The following is a 20,667-nucleotide window of genomic DNA, read 5'->3' as shown; positions in this document are numbered from 1 at the left end:
CAGCCACCAAACCGGATCCCCTCAACGCCTTGACTGCGCCTAGAAATTCTGTCCATAAAAGTTATGAACAGAATCGGTGACAAAGGGCAGCCTTGGCGGAGTCCAACCCTCACCGGAAACGTGTCCGACTTACTGCCGGCAATGCGAACCAACCTTCTTACACATGTCACATACAATCACGTGTGCAACGTCACACGCTCCCGCTGAGCAGAGAGGTATCGACATGGTAACGCTAGCTGTGATGCTAGCGGTGAGGTGCGGGTGGTAATACGAGAGAAAGAAGGTGTGAATCTGGTAACAAATGGAGGAAGAATTCATTACCAAGAAAAACAGCACGGGATCCATCGTCTGGCAGTGGTTTGGCTTTAAGCGGGAATATGTTCAACATTTATGTGGCAAAAGCGTTGCTACAAAAAGTAGCAGCACTGCTAAAGTAGCATCATTTGAAAAGTCACCCGCTCGAGAATGAAGAGTGCTTGAAACTCTGCATCAACATCTCCGGCCGGTGCCACACCAACAAAATGCCGAAGCAACTATTTCCGGATCATCACAGTGTCAAGACTCGAACTATGGCGTGATTTGTTCTCCCGTGGTGCAAATGATTTGGACTATACGTGGCGCGAAGGGGAGTACATGATTTATTTTAACACTATAACTACATAAAAATAAGCAAACAAAAGGTGCGCACAAGGGCGGAAGTACAAAACTTGACTATAAACACAAAACTTGCACAATGGCAGAAACGATGAACAATGAAACAAAACTTGCAAACTATGGCATGAATAAAGAAAACTTACTTGGACGAGAAAACGGCATGAAAAAGCGCAGCAAGGGTCATAAGGGTGTGTGGAGAGTGTGTCAGGGGTATGATGTCGCCAGAAAGACAAACTGAAAACAATTAACTTAAACACTACAGACATGATTAGTGAAAACAGGTGCGTGACTCAAAACGTGAAACAGGTGCGTGACGTGACAGGTGAAAACTAATGGTTGCTATGGTGACAAAACAAGAGTGCACAATGAGTCCAAACGTGGAACAGGTGAAACTAATGGGTAACCATGGAAAAGACAAGGGAGTGAAAAGCAGGAACTAAAAAGAGTCCAAAACCAGACAGCACATGGCCAAACAAAAACATGATCAACACATACATGACAGGAACCCCCCCTTACGGACAGATCCCAGATGTCCAAAAACAAAAAAATGAACAAGAGTCATGGGAGGGCGGGAGGGGGACATGGCGGTGGAACGCCGCTGCAGCAGGCGAGGCGGACGCCCAGGGAATGGCCACATTCGTGGCCGACTGGGAGGTGGGCGCACTTGGCGTGGCGGGCGACCAGGTAGCGGCCATATCCGTGGCCACCGAGGAGGCAGGCGCGTCGTCATCGTGGCAGGCGTGGAAGCTGCAGATGAAGCAGGTAGCGAAGCTCGGCGTGGTGCGTCAGGTGGCGAAGCTCGGCGTGGCGCGTCAGGCGCCGAAGCTCGGCGTGGCGCGTCAGGCGGCGAAGCTCGGCGTGTCGGGTCTTGGTCTTGGCGTGGGTCTTGGTCTTGGTCTTGGCATGGCGGGTCTTGGTCTTGGTCTTGGCATGGCGGGTCTTGGTCTTGGTCTTGGCATGGCGGGTCTTGGTCTTGGCGTGGCGGGTCTTGGTCTTGGTCTTGGCGTGGGTCTTGGTCTTGGTCTTGGCATGGCGGGTCTTGGTCTTGGCATGGCGGGTCTTGGTCTTGGTCTTGGCATGGCGGGTCTTGGTCTTGGTCTTGGCATGGCGGGTCTTGGTCTTGGCATGGGGGGTCTTGGTCTTGGTTTGGGTCTTGGCGTCGGGGAGCTACGACTGGCGGCACTTGGCGTGGAGCTGCGACTGGTGGCACTTGGCGTGGAGCTGCGACTGGCGGCACTTGGCGTCGAGCTGCGACTGGCGGCACTTGGCGTGGAGCTGCGACTGGTGGCACTTGGCGTCGAGCTGCGACTGGCGGCACTTGGCGTCAAGCTGCGACTGGCGGCACTTGGCGTCGAGCTGCGACTGGCGGAACTTGGCGTCGAGCTGCGACAGGCAGCACTGGAGCTTGGCGTCGTGGAGCTGGTACCGGAGCTTGGCGTGGTGGGTCTTGGCGTGGTGAAGCTGGTGCTAGCCTTGGTGGGGCGACAGGTAATAGCCTTGGTGAGGCAACAGGTGCTAGCCGTGGTGCAGCGACAGGTGCTAGCTTTGGTGCAGGTGGAGGTGGCCTAGCTGGGGGTTGCGGCTTGGCAGGCTGAAAGACCGGTGGTGGTGGCCGAACCGTAGGTTGCGGCTTAGCATGGTGATGCTGAGCCACCCCACCAGCACAGCTCCCGGCCCCAGCCCCCCCTCCCCTCAAGGGGCGGATACCAGACGCGCTCCCTGCGGTCTGGAACTCTCTTTAGGGGTGGGTGGAGGGAAGTCAGGAGGGGGGCAGAAACTTCCCCTTTAAATTGTCCAAAAAGTCTATTTTCTTCTACTTGGGACTTTGTGGGTGAGAAAAAAAAATGTTGTGACATGGGCGTGGCTTGAGTCCTGGGGGGCGGGGAATCAAAAGAAAAATAATTCAGAAAAAAAAAATCCAGGTCTTTGACGTCATCAGGGCAAAGCCGGGCTGGCTGCTGCTTGCTTCCGCCCGGAGGGGGAGGGGCTTGTGGGAGCGGCGTGTCCTGCCGGCTCGCGGATGTTCTTCCTGACTTCCTTCATCGGGAGCGGCGCTTCTGGAACTGCGCTGCGTCCCCGCAGTCCTGGGACCAAATGGAGTCTCTGTACTCCACGGAGGAGTAGCGCAGAGTTTCCTCTTCCATCGCGCGCAGGACCGCCCAAGAAGCCTCATCAAAAATATCCAAATGTCTTGCGGGAGAACTTTTTTGCTGGCGACATCTGTCAAGACTCGAACTATGGCGTGATTTGTTCTCCCGTGGTGCAAATGATTTGGACCATACGTGGCGTGAAGGGGAGTACATGATTTATTTTAACACTATAACTACAAAAAAAGAAGCAAACAAAAGGTGCGCACAAGGGCGGAAGTACAAAACTTGACTATAAACACAAAACTTGCACAACGGCAGAAACTATGAACAATGAAACAAAACTTGCAAACTATGGCATGAATAAAGAAAACTTACTTGGACGAGAAAACGGCATGAAAAAGCGCAGCAAGGGTCATAAGGGTGTGTGGAGAGTGTGTCAGGAGTATGATGTCGCCAGAAAGACAAACTGAAAACAATGAACTTAAATACTACAGACATGATTAGTGAAAACAGGTGCGTGACTCAAAACGTGAAACAGGTGCGTGACGTGACAGGTGAAAACTATTGGTTGCTATGGTGACAAAACAAGAGTGCACAATGAGTCCAAACGTGGAACAGGTGAAACTAATGGGTAACCATGGAAAAGACAAGGGAGTGAAAAGCAGGAACTAAAAAGAGTCCAAAACCAGACAGCACATGGCCAAACAAAAACATGATCAACACAGACATGACACACAGTATGAAAAAAAAAAGTCAACAACTGAAGGAGATCACGTCCGCAGGAACCTATTATGCAGCTCATTTTTATTTGACAGTTATTGAAATATCTTGTGTGACATCATGCACAAAAGTGCACTTTATTTGTTTTTAATTATTGTAGTGGCGTTCTGTACAAAAACTACACTTAAATTTAGTGTTGTTTTGATATGTCATCTTAGTGACATCATTCACAAAAGTGCACTAATAGCTTAGTTTTAAAATGTATTTGACAATCTTGCACTTTCTGTTTTGGAAATGACATTAATGTTTGTGCCACTGCTTAAGTACTGTTTAATAAATACAGTTTTGGTAAATTGACTTAGTTGTGATTTCCCTCTCTGTGTGAAAGTTTAAAAGTAGCATATATTAATGCAGTATGAACAAGAATGTTTTAATGTAGACACATAGCATCATCATACTGCTGTGATTATATGCATCAAGTGTTCATTCAAGGCTAAGGCAAAATATTGAGATATATATCGTGTATCGTGACATGGCCTAAAAATATCGAGATATTAATAAAAGGCCATATCGCCCAGCCCTAATCCCAGTGAGAACAGACATTGTACAGTACGAGATTGTTTTTTGAGTTTGTTTAAAACAGTAGTGTTTCACTAAAGCTGGATCACACAGCTTCTAAAACTTGTAGCTCACCCTCTTTATGATTAGGCTAAAAAATATAAGGTTAAATGTCTGGATCATCATTTCTCCCAAAGTAGTCGCAGGCTCTCATGAAGTCAGCATGATTAGTCATGTTATTGTTGAAGGAAATATTGAAAGTTGCAATGTGCTTTGTAAAATAAATGCGCTACCGTATGATTTAAAATGTAAATATTACATGTTATGGATGTGCCTGTTACAACAACTTATGCTAAATAAACTCAAAATAGTGGTCGCAAAACAGTAATGAGTGTTGATGAATCACGTAGTGTGCTGAATAATTATATTTGCATCTTCTCCTCCTAGTATTGTAGGTGTTTTGATGATCAGCATATTTTGCATATTATTGAAGAATATTGCACGCCTTATTCTGCTGACTTTACAGACCCAATCGACTTTGCACACGTTTAGTAGATTTGCTTTGCCTGTGCTGTCAAGTTTGCACATGTTTTAGTACACGCAAACCTTTAGTAAATCAGGGCCTATGTGTTTTTAACATGATATTTTCATATTGTCCTGCAATATACCGTATTTTCCAGACCATAGGGCGTACGGATTATAAGGCGCATTGCCGATGAACGGGTCTATTCAGGTCTATTTTCATACAAAAGGTGCACCGGATTATAAAGTGCATTAAAGGGGTAATATTATTATTCATTTTTTCTTAATTAATAACACTTGCTTGTGGTCTACACAACATGTATGGTTCTTTGGTCAAAATGTTGCATAGATTATGTTTTACAGATCATCGCCGAGCCGCTTTCTGACAGTCGTTTCAGGGTGCGCCGTTTTGTGGGCAGTCTTATTTACGTGGCTCACCTACGGCAGCGTCTTTTCTCCGTCATCTTTGTTGTAGCGGCGTAGCGTGCAAGGACAGAAGTGGAAGAAGTGTCAAAAGATGGAGCTAACTGTTTTAATAACATTCAGACTTACTTAAATCAATAACGAAGCAGCATCTCCTCATCCGTGCCCCACTAGTGCAACAACAACACCGGAAATGTGTCCCGTGAAAAAACGTCCGAGCGGAACTCTCTAATAACTAAAGTTCCTTGGGTGAATAATGTAAACTCACTACACCGCTATGTTTTAGCGCTTCCATGGTGATTTTACTGACAGATATAAGTAAGAACTTTACACTACTTTATATTACAAATGGCAACAGCAGAGGATAGATGTCCCATAACAAGAAGATAGAGAAAACGGAGCTTATTGACTACGGTGTCGCCACGGACTACAAAGGCAGATGCGCGCAAATTTTCAGGACTTATGCAGATCTAGAAGGTAAGAAAAGTGCTTTTGCTTAATATTGTGAAACACAACGCCAGATAATATGTCGTACCTTATACACACACCATAATAATACTCCTCTGTTGAAGCACAGTACAATCCATCAAGCGGTGCGGCTTCATAGCTTACCAAAGTCGTACTAAAACATTTTGATAGATTTTTGAGTGCCGTGTGGAATGTTCTATATTTTCAATGGAACATATACAATTTTGGTGTTGTTTACTTGAGTCATATTGCGGCCTACACATATCTCTTATGTGTGACTGCCATCATATTGCAGTCTACATGTATCTCTTATGTGTGACTGCCATCTACTGGTCACACTAATCATTTCACCATGTACCAAATAAAATAACTTTGAGGTCGGTAAGCACAACCAAAATTATTCCGTACATTAGGTGCACCGGGTTATAAGGCGCACTGTCGAGTTTTGAGGAAATGAAAGGATTTTAAGTGCGCCTTGTAGTCCGAAAAATACGGTATGCCTACAAATGTAAATTAGCAACGATGCTATAATCAGATTGTTCATTAATGTGCATTGTCCAGAATACAAATTAATTATATTATGTTATGTAAGCTGCACAATCATACTTTGTCTTTGTGTCACTTGGTTTCACAAATACCAGCATGGACATTAAGTGAAGCCAATGTAGTACCAAAGTGTCTTCAGTTGAGCTCCGTGTGTATCAGCAGTCTCTTGTTGACTATTCATTAATGCATCATCTCATATCTGCAGTGCAGCTTCCACGCTGTCTGCAAATATGAAACCCTCCAAGTTTGCAGCAAGAAGAACCTCCAGAATGTGTGGCTATGAGGGCAACAGAATGCCCAAATTAAACAAATACACAGTGCTTCTTGTGTGATTATGATCACATACCTGCAAGCCAGAAAAGATCAGATGCAGATGTTGCACTTTAAAGTGCCTCAACAGGTCGCTGAGCTCATGGATGACGGAGTAATCGATCATGCTGACATGATGACAGTCCAGTACTACAGACCGAGCAGGTGACACTGGTGCACAGGACATCATCACTCGCTAGCATTGCTCATATCATAAATGTACCGTATTTTCCGCACTATAAGGCGCACCTAAAAACCACAATTTTTCTCAAAAGCTGACAGTGCGCCTTATAACCCGGTGCGCTTTATTACGATTCATTTTCATAAAGTTTCGGTCTCGCAACTTCGGTAAACAGCCGCCATCTTTTTTCCCGGTAGAACAGGAAGCGCTTCTTCTTCTACGCAAGCAACCGCCAAGGAAAGCACCCGCCCCCATAGAACAGGAAGCGCTTCTTCTTCTACTGTAAGCTACCACCCGCCCCCGGAAGAAGAAGAAAAAACGCGCGGATATCACCGTACGTTTCATTTCCTGTTTACATCTGTAAAGACCACAAAATGGCTCCTACTAAGCGATCCGGTTCATAAAAAGACGCAATCTCTCCATCCGCACACGGATTACTACCGTATTTCACAGCTGATATTCCTGTGAACCGCACTGTGGAACGGGAGCACGTACGGTGAATATTCGCACCACAGGGAATGAGAAGTCATCCTTCACTGTGGTTCTAGCTTGCCATGCTAACTTCCACCCATGATGATATTCAAAAGGAAGACCTTGCCAAAAGAGACCTTTCCAGCCGGCGTCATCATAAAAGCTAACTCGAAGGGATGGATGGATGAAGAAAAGATGAGCGAGTGGTTAAGGGAAGTTTACGCGAAGAGGCCGGGTGGCTTTTTTCACACAGCTCCGAAGGCGAACACACCTTCACTAAGACGGGCAGATAGCGCCGGTCGACATACGCCAACATCTGCCAGTGGATCGTAAATGCCTGGGCAGATAGTTTCGGTCACAACTGTGGTCCGAGCTTTCCGGAAGGCAGGATTCACAGAACTGCTGCACAACAACAGCGACACTGAATCCGATGACTTCGACGAGGCGGAGCCGGCCATTTTTGGATCCCACGCTTGCGCAACTTTTCAATTCGGACACCGAAGACGAAGAATTCGAAGGATTTACGAATGAAGAATAACTTCAGAAGGTGAGCGCTATGTTTATTTTGTGTGTTGTGACATTAACGTTCGAGCAACATTATGTTGCTATTTATTGCTCTACACCATTTTGAATTTTACTATGTTTGTGATTGCACATTTGCGTACATTTTGGGACAGAGTTGTTAGAACGCTGGTTTTCAATATATTATTAAAGTTTGACTGAACTATCTGACTGTTTTTTTGACATTCACTTTAGCGCAGCGTTTTTTTGACATTCACTTTAGCGCAGCGTAGGCGCGGCTTATAGTCCGGGGCGGCTTATTGGTGGACAAAATTATGAAATATGTAATTCATAGAAGGTGCGGCTAATAATCCGGTGCGCCTTATAGTGCGGAAAATACGGTATGTGCAGTAATAAACTTACCCTGCAAAGCTTTAGTGTGGATGATGTAGCTCAGGTGTTCTGCAGCAGGAAAGCTTAGCCCATTGGACAATTGGATGAGCAGCACACCTTCACCGGACATCTGCAAACAACATGGCAACAATAACAATACATAATCATTTACATCTGTATTTTACTGCTTAAGAGTATTTGTCTTTGGGGAGCTACAGAAAGCATATGCTAGGTCAGACCTGGGCAAAATACGGCCTGTTAAGATTTTCAATCCGGGCCGCCGGACGTTCTACATACATTTTTTAGACCATTAATTTTAGACCAGTATTGTTTTGCATGATTAGATATATATTGAATATATATATAATAATAAATTATTGTAAATACTGCCCTCTTGTGTCCGTTGCCGTCACCTTCCTCTGCAAACCATAACAGTAAGTTCCCGCCAATTGATTAGGGACCTGACGGCACAGTTCCTTAGCCCCGCTCCCATTGATTAGTTCCGCCCACTGTGAATATTTTATTTTTATTTTTTTTTCCCTCTTTCTGCCCCATTCACCATGTCTTTTTCTTTTTTTCGCTTCACACAAGAGGCATGTTTTGCAACGATATGAGCAAGGAGGAATTTACCCGTCGCCTGGACACCCTCCTCCCACCGTTAGTGACTGTTCCTCAGCCAGCAAGAAGCGTCTGGTGTTACCCTCCGTCGCCCTGTAAGTGAGCTGTGCGTCTCACTTCTCCCTGGATCTTCCTTTGTCCTCTGACTTCCTCCCTTGTTCCTTGACTCCTCGCTTGCCCCTGGACTCTGACGCCTCTCTCGCCCCAGATCACCTGCCTGCCCCATGGACTGCTTTGTTCTATCGCTCATCCACACTTGGTAAAACACACTTCTTCCTACTCCTTTTCGAACATGTTGAAAAGGGAAACTGGAAATTGTGATGTATTATGTTGTATGCTTGCATGTTCGAAATAAACTCAAACTCAAACTCAAACTCAAACTTCAGCTAACTATACACACACACACACACACACACACACACACACACACACACACACACACACACACACACACACACACACACACACACACACACACACACATTCTTTGGTTTGACACACTCCATTTCCTTAGATTAGCTTATTTGTTAGTATTGTTTTGCATTAGTATACATATATTGAATACATATATATGAAATTATTGTACATACCTTCCTCTGGTGTCCGTTGCCGTCACCTTCCTCTACAAACCATAACAATTAACATCAAAACTGTCGCCGCCATTATGATGTGCAGTGCTGTCTTGAACTATAGAAAGTAATTCAATGGTTGAAATCTGTGCTTTTGAGTGATATTCGAGTTATTACGGTAATCTACGTCACAGCAGCTCAGACGTGGAACAAACCAGAGAGGGCGGGGTGTGTTTTCAAAGCAGGCAGCCTGAAACGCATGTGTCAGAAACAAATGCAGAAGCAGATTTTTACATGATAATATATCATATTGTAGGTGTTTATTTTACTTTGCATTCATATGTTGCTGTTTTTTTAATTTTTGTTGTGTTTTGCTTGATTGTAAAAGATACACAACTATCGAGGAGCTGGTCTGAGAAGTAAGAGAGAAGCGACGTTCATTTGTTGTTAATATTCAGTGTTTTATTGTTCATAGTTCATAGTTCACTGTCTTTATTATAATGTACATTTTGGGTGTCTCATTCAGTAAAAAAAACCTGTAAAATTCCATTCTGTTTTAATGAGGTGGTCTGTCATAACTTTTTTAGAACTCTATCGGACATTGTGACTTTTGGTATTCGTGTTCCTGAAAAAAAGGGACCCCAACACACATACTGTACAGCAGATTTGTATGTATAATATGTATGTATGTAGAGCTGGGCGATATATCGATATACGCGATATATCGCGGGTTTGTCTCTGTGCGATATAGAAAATGACTATATCGTGATATCGAGTATACGCTCTCACGCAGTTGCTTTTAGCTGCGGGCATTACACTACAGGCTCTCCTCCTCTTTCCAGTCTCTTCTTCTCACAGACAGCAAGCGCACCTTCTTACACACGTCACATACTGTCACGTCATACGTCACATACGTATACACCCTCGCGGAGCAGAGAGGTAGCAGCGTGGCTAAAGTTAACTGTGATGCTAGCGGAGTGGTGCGAGTGCGAATACAAGAGAAAGAAGGTGTGAATCTGGTAACAAATGGAGGAATAATTAATTCCCCCCAAAAACAGCAGGGGGTCCATCATCTGGCGGTGGTTTGGCTTTAACTGGGAATATGTCGAACAGACAACCGTAATTTGTCAAGTGTGGGGAAAAAGCGCTGCTATAAAAAGTAGTTGTTACTGCTGTAACAAACAGTTCAGGGTGTCCCAAGTTACCGGAGTGTGTTAGGTAAGGAGGAGGAGTTTTGTCTCTCCAGAGTTGTTGCTGTAGGGCTGTGACGTAGGGTGTGTGTGGTTGTGGAAGGAGGTGTGTGATGTTGACAATAAAGAAGCGGTGGCTACCGAACCTGCTCTAATGTCTCCCGTTTATTATTTTATTAGATAAGTACCAGTGACGTGCGGTGAGGTTCATGGCTGGTGAGGCACTGACTTCATCACAGTCAGATTTACAAACATATGAACCCTAAAGAGTATCTTATTCACCATTTGATTGGCAGCAGTTAACGGGTTATGTTTAAAAGCTCATACCAGCATTCTTCCCTGCTTGGCACTCAGCATCAAGGGTTGGAATTGGGGGTTAAAAAATGATTCCCGGGCGCGGCGCCGCTGCTGCCCACGCTCCCCTCACCTCTCAGGGGGTGATCAAGGGGATGGGTCAAATGCAGAGGACAAATTTCACCACACCTAGTGTGTGTGTGACAATCATTGGTACTTTAACTTAAATTTAACTTTACACATACAAACTGTAGCACACAAAAAAGCACATTTAATAAAAAAAACGTTATTATGGTCTTACCTTTACTTATAAATGAAGTCCATTCGCTGCTGTTGTGCTGGATTAATGCAACCACTGACGGGAGTGTTATATCAACTAAAGCCCTCACTTAAACTTTCCACGTGCAAGATTGACTCTATTTAAAAAAGTGTAACCGAGGGTTTATAAATGTCGCCTATACTGTATGAAACTACAAAATAACAAACACGGAGGCTCCAGTTTACACGAGGACCACTTTATTTACCTTCTTTCAAAAACTTCCGCTCCACTCCAACGTGTCATCACTTCCGCTCTTAGCGCCTTCAAAATAAGAGCTCAAGGCATATACTGTATAACAGCGCATAACAGGAACTTAACATCACAAAGAGGAAAGCCCATAAAATAGGTTACAAAAGTTATTTAATAAGAAGCCAAAAGTGCAAAAACAATAATGTTCGTGTTGGAGGAGTTGTGAATTAGGTACACCTGCAGTCTGCAGGTGTACCTAATGTTGTGGCCCTGCAGTCATTCACAACTCCTCCAATACGAACATTATTGTTTTTGCACTTTTTGGCGTCTTATGAAGTAACTTTTTAAATAGATTCAATCTTGCACGTGGAAAGTTTAAGTGTGGGCTATAGTTGATATAACACTCCCGTCAGGGGTTGCAATCTACGGCGGGGGTGCAGGAGGCGGGATTACTGGAGCCTCAGCCAGTGCGTTTTTTGCAGCCGTTTTATGATCGCTCAGCACAAGAAATACGTTACACACATACAGTTGTTGACAAAATACACTGTACATTATATACCTCAGCTAACTAAACTATGGAAATGTATAATATAGTTCATATAGCAATACGGTCTCACTGCACAGCAGGCCAGCAGTTAGCAGAGTCCGCAATCCATGGTGAGGCACAACTGAGTGACGTGCCTCAACTGGATGCTGTTCACCGCACCGTCTCTTCTCAGTATTTGAACGGCAAATGTGAAAATTCAGCGATTTTGAATAAAAATAATCTAAAACTGGTGAAGTTAAATGGAAATAACTTAATAGTATAATCACTGGATACATATAACAATTTAATAAAAAATTTTTCTTTTTACATTTTTTTTCTTTCCATGATGGCAGGTGAGGCGGGGCCTCACCTGCCTTTAGTGACTGCACGTCACTGATAAGTACACTGTATAGGCGAACCCAGGACACTCGGCTACACTGCTAATATGTAGCATCATTTGAAAAGTCACCCGCTAGACAATGAAGAGTGCTTACTCCGCACGTTTACATCTCCGTTTGGTGCCACACGTCCACACCATCAAAATGCCAAGGCAAACATTTCCAGATCAACACCGTATGAAAAAAATTGTGATTTTTTTTTTAGTTGTGATCTCCTTCTCTGCATGAAAGTTTAAAAGTAGCATATATTAATGCAGTATGAAGAAGAATGTTTCAATGTAGACACATAGAATCATCATACTGCTGTGATTATATGCATCAAGTATTCATTCAAGGCTAAGGCAAAATATCGAGATATATATCGTGTATCGCGATATGGCCTTAAAATATTACGATATTAAAAAAATGCAATATTGCCCAGCCCTATATGTATGTATGTATGTATAATTTATATACACATACACATTGGCCCCCCACACACATTTTTTTCTCTCAATGTGGCCCCCGAGTCAAAATATTTGCCCAGCTCTGTGATAGGTAGAATGCCAAGAGAGACACTGTGGACTTGTATGAGGATACTCTACCATTCATGAAATGTCAATAAATGGAACTGTTTGAATATTGGGTTTGTGGGTTCCCTGTATGCATTTCCAGTAATGATTCTTACGGCTCTCTTCTGCAGAAGGAAGATTGGGTTCAAATATGTTTTACAGACATTTCCCCACACTTCAATACAGTATGTTAGATATGGAACAATACAAAGGTTTTTAAAACCATTTTATTGAAAAGGGTGGAGTGCCATCTCCAGGTTGGGGAAAGATCTTGCCCCAAGTGGAGGAGTTCAAGTACCTCGGAGTCTTGTTCACGAGTGAGAGAAGAGTGGATCGTGAGATCGACAGGCGGATCGGTGCGGCGTCTTCAGTAATGCGGACACTGTATCGATCTGTTGTGGTGAAGAAGGAGCTGAGCCGGAAGGCAAAGCTCTCAATTTACCAATCGATCTACGTTCCCATCCTCACCTATGGTCATGAGCTCTGGGTCATGACCAAAAGGACAAGATCACGGGTACAAGCGGCCGAAATGAGTTTCCTCCGCCGGGTGGCGGGGCTCTCCCTTAGAGATAGGGTGAGAAGCTCTGTCATCCGGGGGGAGCTCAAAGTAAAGCCGCTGCTCCTCCACATCGAGAGGAGCAAGATGAGGTGGTTCGGGCATCTGGTTAGGATGCCACCCGAACGCCTCCCTAGGGAGGTGTTTCGGGCACGTCCAACCGGTAGGAGGCCATGGGGAAGACCCAGGACACGTTGGGAAGACTATGTCTCCCGGCTGGCCTGGGAACGCCTCGGGAGTGGGAAGTCTGGGCTTCCCTGCTTAGGCTGCTGCCCCCGCGACCCGACCTCGGATAAGCGGAAGAAGATGGATAGATGGATGGATGGACAATGGTTTTTGATTTAGGAATTCCTTGACTTTGTGTAAAATAGCAATAGCAATAGTTTGATACTTTAGCCTTCGTATCATTTGTATGTGATTTCCAAGACAAATTGTCATTAATCGCAACACAACCAAAACTTGATCTCTTGTGTTCTTTGAATCTCAACTCCTTTGACACATAATGAGCCATCCACACTTGTCCTACTATTGCAAAAAAAATCACAATTGTTGTTTTACTAGTATTCAAGGATAATCTATGTATATCAAACCATTAAATAAAATAAATATATAAATTCATTTTCAACCACCTCTAACACATCTGTAATATTTAGTCCTGAATAAATTACGGTTGTGACATCCGCAAATAAAATACACTTTAACAGTTGGTAATATCATTGACATACAATATTGAGAATGTAAATATGAATTTATTGCACACACAGTGTGATTTATCAAAACTAAAATTGTTCTGTAGGAGCTATTTTGCCTCTTTATTTAGTACATACAGGAAGCACCTGCAAACTGGCAGTTGAGCAGAAATGGATGTGAGAAAGGAGGCGATCGCGCTGCAGGTCCGTCCTAAGTATGTTTGTCAACATAAATGGACTGTCAAAAATAAAAACATAAGACATATTGTCTGATAAACAATATCATTTTATAATTTTATAGCTGCTGGATGACTTAGGCGGCTGATGAAAACAAACTAAATTGATGTATTTTGAGGTTTGTTTACTTTTTTAAAAATGTATATGAAAAAAAACATCCTGCAATATGCATTTACTTGCGTCCGGAACATTTGAGCGCACGCTCGCAGTTAGTGCCAGCATCTTTCAATGAGCACACCTTTAGCACGCTAAAAAATAAAGGGTTCCATTGTAGCTGCACTGCATGACTGATTTAAAACGTCCAGAAAAAGTGATACATAATGGTCTGCTGCATGTTTCAAAACGTAAAACGCCACAGGCATAATATAAGCAGTAAATTAGTTTCTCCAAGGTGAAAGCCACATAGCAATCGCAAAAACCTCCTTTAAATAGGACAGTCTGCACCAGTTTCAACTGTGATTGCTTTTAAAGGGCTTTATAAATAAAGTTGGTAAGATGCACGCAGGCAGTCTTAGTAGATCACACGCAACAAATGGCTTTTCTACCTTCTAGGTCAGGGGTCGGCAACCCGTGGCTCCGGAGCCGCATTCGGCTCTTTGATCACTCTGATGTGGCTCAGCAGCTTACTTGCTGAACCCCCCAATTTTCCCGTGAGACTTCCGGATTTCAGTGCCTCTCGCAGAAAACTCGCGGATTAATATTTACCGATTTTCACCCTTACAGCTATAATAAGGGCGTGCCATGATGATACAATATTTGGCGCTCTCTACAATCTGTATTAACAGTGTGCCAGCCCAACACCTGTTATACATTATACATCTTTTGCTTGCACACGTACGTGACAGCAAGGCATACTTTGTCAACAGCCACACAGGTTACACTGACGGTGACCATATAAAACAACTTTAACACTCTTACTAATAATGCGCCACACTTTGAACCAAAACCAAACAAGAATGACAAACACATTTCGGGAGAACATCTGCACCTTAACACAACATAAACACAACAGAACAAACACCCAGAATCCCATGCAGCCCTGACTCTTCCGGGCTACATTATACACCCCTGCTACCACCAAAGCCCGCCCCCACCCCAACCCTGCTCCCTCATACATCAACCCCCCTCCCTCTCCCCCCTCTGTGCGTCGGTTGAGGTGGGCGGGGTTTGGTAGCGGGGGTGTATAATGTATCCCGGAAGAGTTAGGGCTGCATGGGATTCTGGGTATTTGTCCTGTTGTGTTTATGTTGTGTTACTGTGCAGATGTTCTCCCGAAATGTGTTTGTCATTCTTGTTTGGTGTGGGTTCACAGTGTGGCGCATTATTAGTAAGAGTGTTATAGTTTTTTTTTATACCGCCACCGTCAGTGTAACCTGTGTGGTTGTTGAGCAAGTATGCCTTGCTGTCACCTACATGAGCAAGCGAAAACACCATACAACGTGTGGCTGATCAGGCACGCTGGTTGTAGCAGGTGCTATATGCTGTACCATCACGGCACGCATGACACTGACAAGCGCCATTCATTTAAAACCCGCGTGCCGCACCAGCTTTCATATTCCATATAAGGGTGTGGGCAGCGTGTCTGAGACCCCTGGTTTATATATGGCAAAAAGAAAACTTTGCATGCAGTGTTATTTCAAAAAAAAATTTTGCGGCTCCCATTGGTTTCTATAATTTGCGAAACTGTTCAAAATGGCTCTTTGACTGGTAAAGGTTGCCGACCCCTGTTCTAGGTACTCAAAGTGCTTTGAGACTGTTTCCACATTCACCCATTCATACACACATCCACATTCTGATGGCAGGGGTTGCCATGCAAGGCCCTAACCACGACCCATCAGGAGCAAGGGTGAAGTGTCTTGCCCCAGGACACAACAGACGTGACTAGAATAGCGGAAGCTCGGATCGAACCACCGAGCCACGCCGCTCACTAATAGCAATTATATAGTTATATACTGTAGTTTTATGGCATGTGATATTTGGATCTTAGTGGATCAGGCCCACAGAATACAGTACCTGTGTGTGTGGTCTCGCCATGCTGTACATGAGCAGTGCTGCAGATACAGCAACACCTCCCATGATTCCATACTGCACCTGCCACAAACTCATCAGGAAGGTGACGATGAAGGGAAGGAGATCGAGTTCTGCAGACAACATACATACAACTACATGAAGGGAGAGTGTCAAGAAGTACACAGTGGTAGTACAACACACATACTGTGTATACGCCACATGTCAGCCACAACATGATAATCCAGCATTGGAGCCACAGCACAGATGATCACAGCAGCCAAACAAGCTTTAGGGATGTAGTAGAAGGCTGGCATGAGGAATGCCAAGGACAGCAACACTATCACACCTGCAAACACACACACACAAGGTTGGACACAGCTTGTGAATTCAAATGCAAACTTAAACACAAACTAAAGTTTTGCATATCAACAATCAAGTTTACTATGTCAGACAATGTTCGATATTTACTAACCTGAAAAATCTAAGGGTCTACAGCTAACAAGATCACAAATAAGTTATAAATAATGTGTGAAAACTTTAAGGTTGCCCAATAAAAAAAACACCATCATTTGATTAAATGAATTAGCCCTTAACTCATCCAGCAGCTATAAAATTATAAACTGATATTGACGATTTGCCTACTATTTTTTATTTCTGACAGTCCAAATATATTTACATATGCACATGGATGGAGGATTCCCTCTCTTATCATCTTTTACTGCAAGCCCGATCACAGTTTCATGTTTGATAAATCACATTACGAGTGCTAAATGGTTATATTGCGTGTTCTATTAATCAGCATTTATTCTGCTTATACGTTTGTACATGAAGACAAATTGCTATATGGATCATTTAACATATGTAAACTTTAGTGCAAGTGTTTAGTAGATCAGCTTTGTGTGCTATTAAGTTTGCACATGTTTTAATACACGCAAACCGTTAATGTGAAATTGAGGAGAATGTGGACTTACTGGTGACAATCCCTCCAGCTGGACTACAAACACCAGTCTGAGAATTCACTGCAGTCCTAGCATGACCACAAAACATAAATATGAAACACACACGCGCACACACACATGCACATCCACACACACACCTGCCAAAGCTGCCAGTGACAGGGTAGGCGGACACAAAGGAGCCCATGATGTTCGTCACACCGATGGCCATCAGTTCCTGGTTAGCGTCAATCCTGTAATTGTTCTTCCTGGCTGAGAGTCAGAACCATTTTAGACCATCTTTTTATGATTCATGAATAAGATGTTTACATGATACATGAATGAAATGTCAAATAAAACATAAAATAAGATATAAATTAATGATATATTTATGAAATGTTAAACGCGACATGTATAAAATAAGATGTTTTCATAATACATGCATTTATTTTTTTATGTCCTGTCCAGCCACTCAGGCTAATCATATTGATGATGTAGATGACCATATCTGCTGTACAGATTTACTTTACAAAAGAGAAGTGTGGGATACTTCTCTTGTTGCCTTATTTGTATTTGACTTTATTAAGTGGATTTATTTAATGTTTGGCCCAGCAGCAGAAGGGGAAAGAAAGGAGAAATTAAAAAAAGACACAGGGGGTAATTGCAGGGACAAGAGGGGGGATAAGACAGGAAGACAACAACGACAACAAAAACAACAGAACAACATCAGCAAATACGTTATGTGCAAATATGATACAAAAAATTATAGCAGAGACGCAGTTAGTGAAGTCAATATTAATAACACAGAAATGACAATGAACATTATTGCACGACAGCTGGAGCAATAAAAATACCAATAGAAATAGCATGATTGATAATGAATAATAACAATAGTTACCTCTATTATCAACAATACAATTGTTTTAAATGCAACAATACATATATGTAATGGAAACTTGAATTACAAAAGAAAGTGTCATGATCCGTGGTCGGATCATGTTTTGTTTAGTTATGTTCTGTTAGTTTTGGACTCCCTTAGCTCCTGTTTTGTGCACTTCGGGGGTTTGTTTTGGTTACCCTGGGTACTAATTGGTTTCACCTGCCTCTGATTAGTGTTCGGCACGTTCATCTGCTGTTGAGCACTAATCAGAGAGCTATTTATTCACGTTGCTCACCACACTCGGTCTGGCTTCATTGTTTGCGGTATGCAACTGTTACGTTGGTGTATTCCTATTCTCGATTCCTGTGCTAAGTTGTTGCCTTAGCTTCCCGTGCGATCGGCACGCTTTTCTTTTGTTTTTTTCTGTCTTTTGATACAGTGTATGATTTATGATTAATAAATCATCTCCTACCTTTACGTTTTCGTCCGGAGTGTCCGTTTTGCATCTGGAGGAACGACCTCGCATAAAGATGCGACCCCGCACGTGACAGAAAGCAGATAAATGGATGGGAAAACTATATTAACCTTGTACATTGTTATAGTAAAAATAGGTTAAGTGTGCCGTGTTTTACCCAGTTTCCCTGAAGGGGAATTGTTAATATATCTTTGATGAAATGGGATTATCTGCATGAGTGTATGTATGCATATGTGCTTGTGTATGTACAGTATGTGTGTATGTTTGTTTGGACAGTGAATGTATATGTACAGTAAGTGTATATGTATGTTTGTACAGAGAATGTATATGTACAGTATGTGTATATGTATGTTTGTACAGTGAACGTGCATGTGGATGTATGTAACATGAATGTGTATGTATGTATTGTATTTGTGTATGTATGTGGGAGCGTATGTACCTTTTGTGTGCGCGTATGTATGAATAAATAAATGTAAGTATGTATGTATATATGTATGAATAATTGTGTGTATGTGTGTTTGTATGTACAATATATTTGTCTCCCAGAATGTGCGGGAGCCAAAGTACGGCCCCACCCACCCTGAGAATCCAACCCAAAATCGCAGGTGCGTTGCCCAGGGAACAAGGGAACACCGGCCCCATGTAGTCAGGCCCGCCAGCGACAGGACCCCTAGAAGTGGGCCCACCGCTGGCTCTGCCGGGCGGCAGGACATAGACAGAGGCGCCCAACATAGGACAAAGCACGAGAGATAACGGGGACAGCCGGTGAGAGACCCACCCCACGCGGGCAGAAAGAAGGGATGTCCCGAGGGGACCAGAGACTCCCTGCAGCCGCACGGAAGACCGCCCCGCCCCACAAGCAACCGAGTCTACATAGCTACATGTGCACAACAGGGGAGCTGGTTAACTCGTGAGAGTTGCGTGTGTGTGTGTTTAAGAGAATGGCAACGTGTTGTCTGAGTGACGTCACTGAGTGAGTGGGCGAGTAAAGAGACAGAGAGGTAGTGCATGCGCTGCTCAGTAGAAGGATCAACGGGTCTGGTTGTGTCCTTCAAAACTAATAAAGCAAGCAGATTGTCACAAATCGGCAGCCTCGCCCCCAGCTGTGATCTCAACCAGGCACAAGACTCATAATACATTTATGAAAGTATGTACAAAATAAGATGTCATGATACATTTATGAAAGTATGTACAAAATAAAATGTCATGATACATTTATGAAAGCATGTACAAAATAAAATGTCATGATACATTTATGAAAGTATGTACAAAATAAGATGTCATGATACATTTATGAAAGTATGTACAAAATAAAATGTCATGATACATTTATGAAAGCATGTACAAAATAAAATGTCATGATACATTTATGAAAGTATGTAAAAAAAATAAAAACATTTAATGATACATTTATAAAATGAACTAAGATGTTTTAATATATTTATGAAATGTCAAAGTGATATGTATAATATGTTTTAACGATACATAAATAAAATGTCAAATGTGACATGTATAAAATAAGCTTAATAATATTATTATAATTTTTGTAAGTATTAAGTTAATACGTTTCACTTACCGAATGCTTTAGCAATAGCGATGCTTTCCAGCAGACCCATGAAAGGAATTACAGCTAAACCTCCTCCAAAATCCTGCAGACAAAATGTCAAAACCTAACTTGTTCAAATCAGCTCTGATCTTTTCTAACCTTTAAGGGGGAACTGCACGTTTTCACAATCATTTTGAGAGACAAGAGAAGTTTTTTGTTTTTTTTACGCTTTCTAACACAAAAATGTGCTCGTTCTTGGTTCTTGGTAGCAAAGCAGCTAATGGAAGCAATTCATTCTACCTCTAAATCACTTTAAAAAAGCATTCAAAAACCGTCAGCAATACTTCATTTACGTTCGGCAACCTGTATAATAACCAAACTGTAGTGACATTGTTATTGTAAGAGCGAACACTGAGGAACTCTTTTTTTTTTTTAGCGTACTAACACATCGGCATGCTACGATATGAGCCGTAGACGCTAACTACGGAAAGAGATAAGCTAGCCTCTATGTCAGCATGAAATGCGTATGAGTTTGTAATGCACAACACAATGCGTTAAGACACCAATCGGTACTGACTGAAAAACATTGAACAATCATATTACAGTATCTGTAACGTATTAGCCCACATTTCATGTTTTGTTTGTACACAGCTAGCTTGACAGCGTATGCACTGATGTGCTGCATGTATCATGATCAATTGTATAGTGACTTACTCGAGGCACAGTTGTCCGTTTGGTCAAGCTTGGTTCAAAAGTTCCAGATTTGCAGCGTGACCATTGATTGATTGATTGAAACTTTTATTAGTAGATTGCACAGTTCAGTACATATTTCGTACAATTGAACACTTA

General features: G+C 42.9%; 1 protein-coding gene across 4 annotated transcripts in view; it reads right to left on the bottom strand.

Moving 5' to 3' along the window:
* The window catches only part of slc26a11 (solute carrier family 26 member 11), a 63,542-nt gene that overhangs the window by 14,452 nt on the left and 28,423 nt on the right, over positions 1-20,667 (bottom strand). For 2 of the 4 annotated variants that reach the window (XM_061988071.2, XM_072916432.1), the window contains exons 8-14: positions 19,849-19,921; positions 17,079-17,190; positions 16,954-17,009; positions 16,188-16,328; positions 15,986-16,113; positions 7,867-7,966; positions 6,328-6,461 (exon numbers count right to left, since the gene is read on the bottom strand). In XM_061988071.2, the coding sequence (XP_061844055.2) occupies positions 6,328-6,461; positions 7,867-7,966; positions 15,986-16,113; positions 16,188-16,328; positions 16,954-17,009; positions 17,079-17,190; positions 19,849-19,921 (744 nt within the window). Of the gene's footprint in view, positions 1-2,214; positions 6,259-6,327; positions 6,462-7,866; positions 7,967-15,985; positions 16,114-16,187; positions 16,329-16,953; positions 17,010-17,078; positions 17,191-19,848; positions 19,922-20,667 lie in introns of those variants that run through there. The other 2 variants (XM_061988073.2, XM_061988075.2) reach the window with 2 other exon arrangements.

Source organism: Nerophis lumbriciformis, linkage group LG27 (genome assembly GCF_033978685.3).
Source record: "Nerophis lumbriciformis linkage group LG27, RoL_Nlum_v2.1, whole genome shotgun sequence".
Taxonomy (NCBI): Eukaryota; Metazoa; Chordata; class Actinopteri; order Syngnathiformes; family Syngnathidae; genus Nerophis; species Nerophis lumbriciformis.
This window is presented reverse-complemented; position numbering and strand designations above follow the sequence as displayed.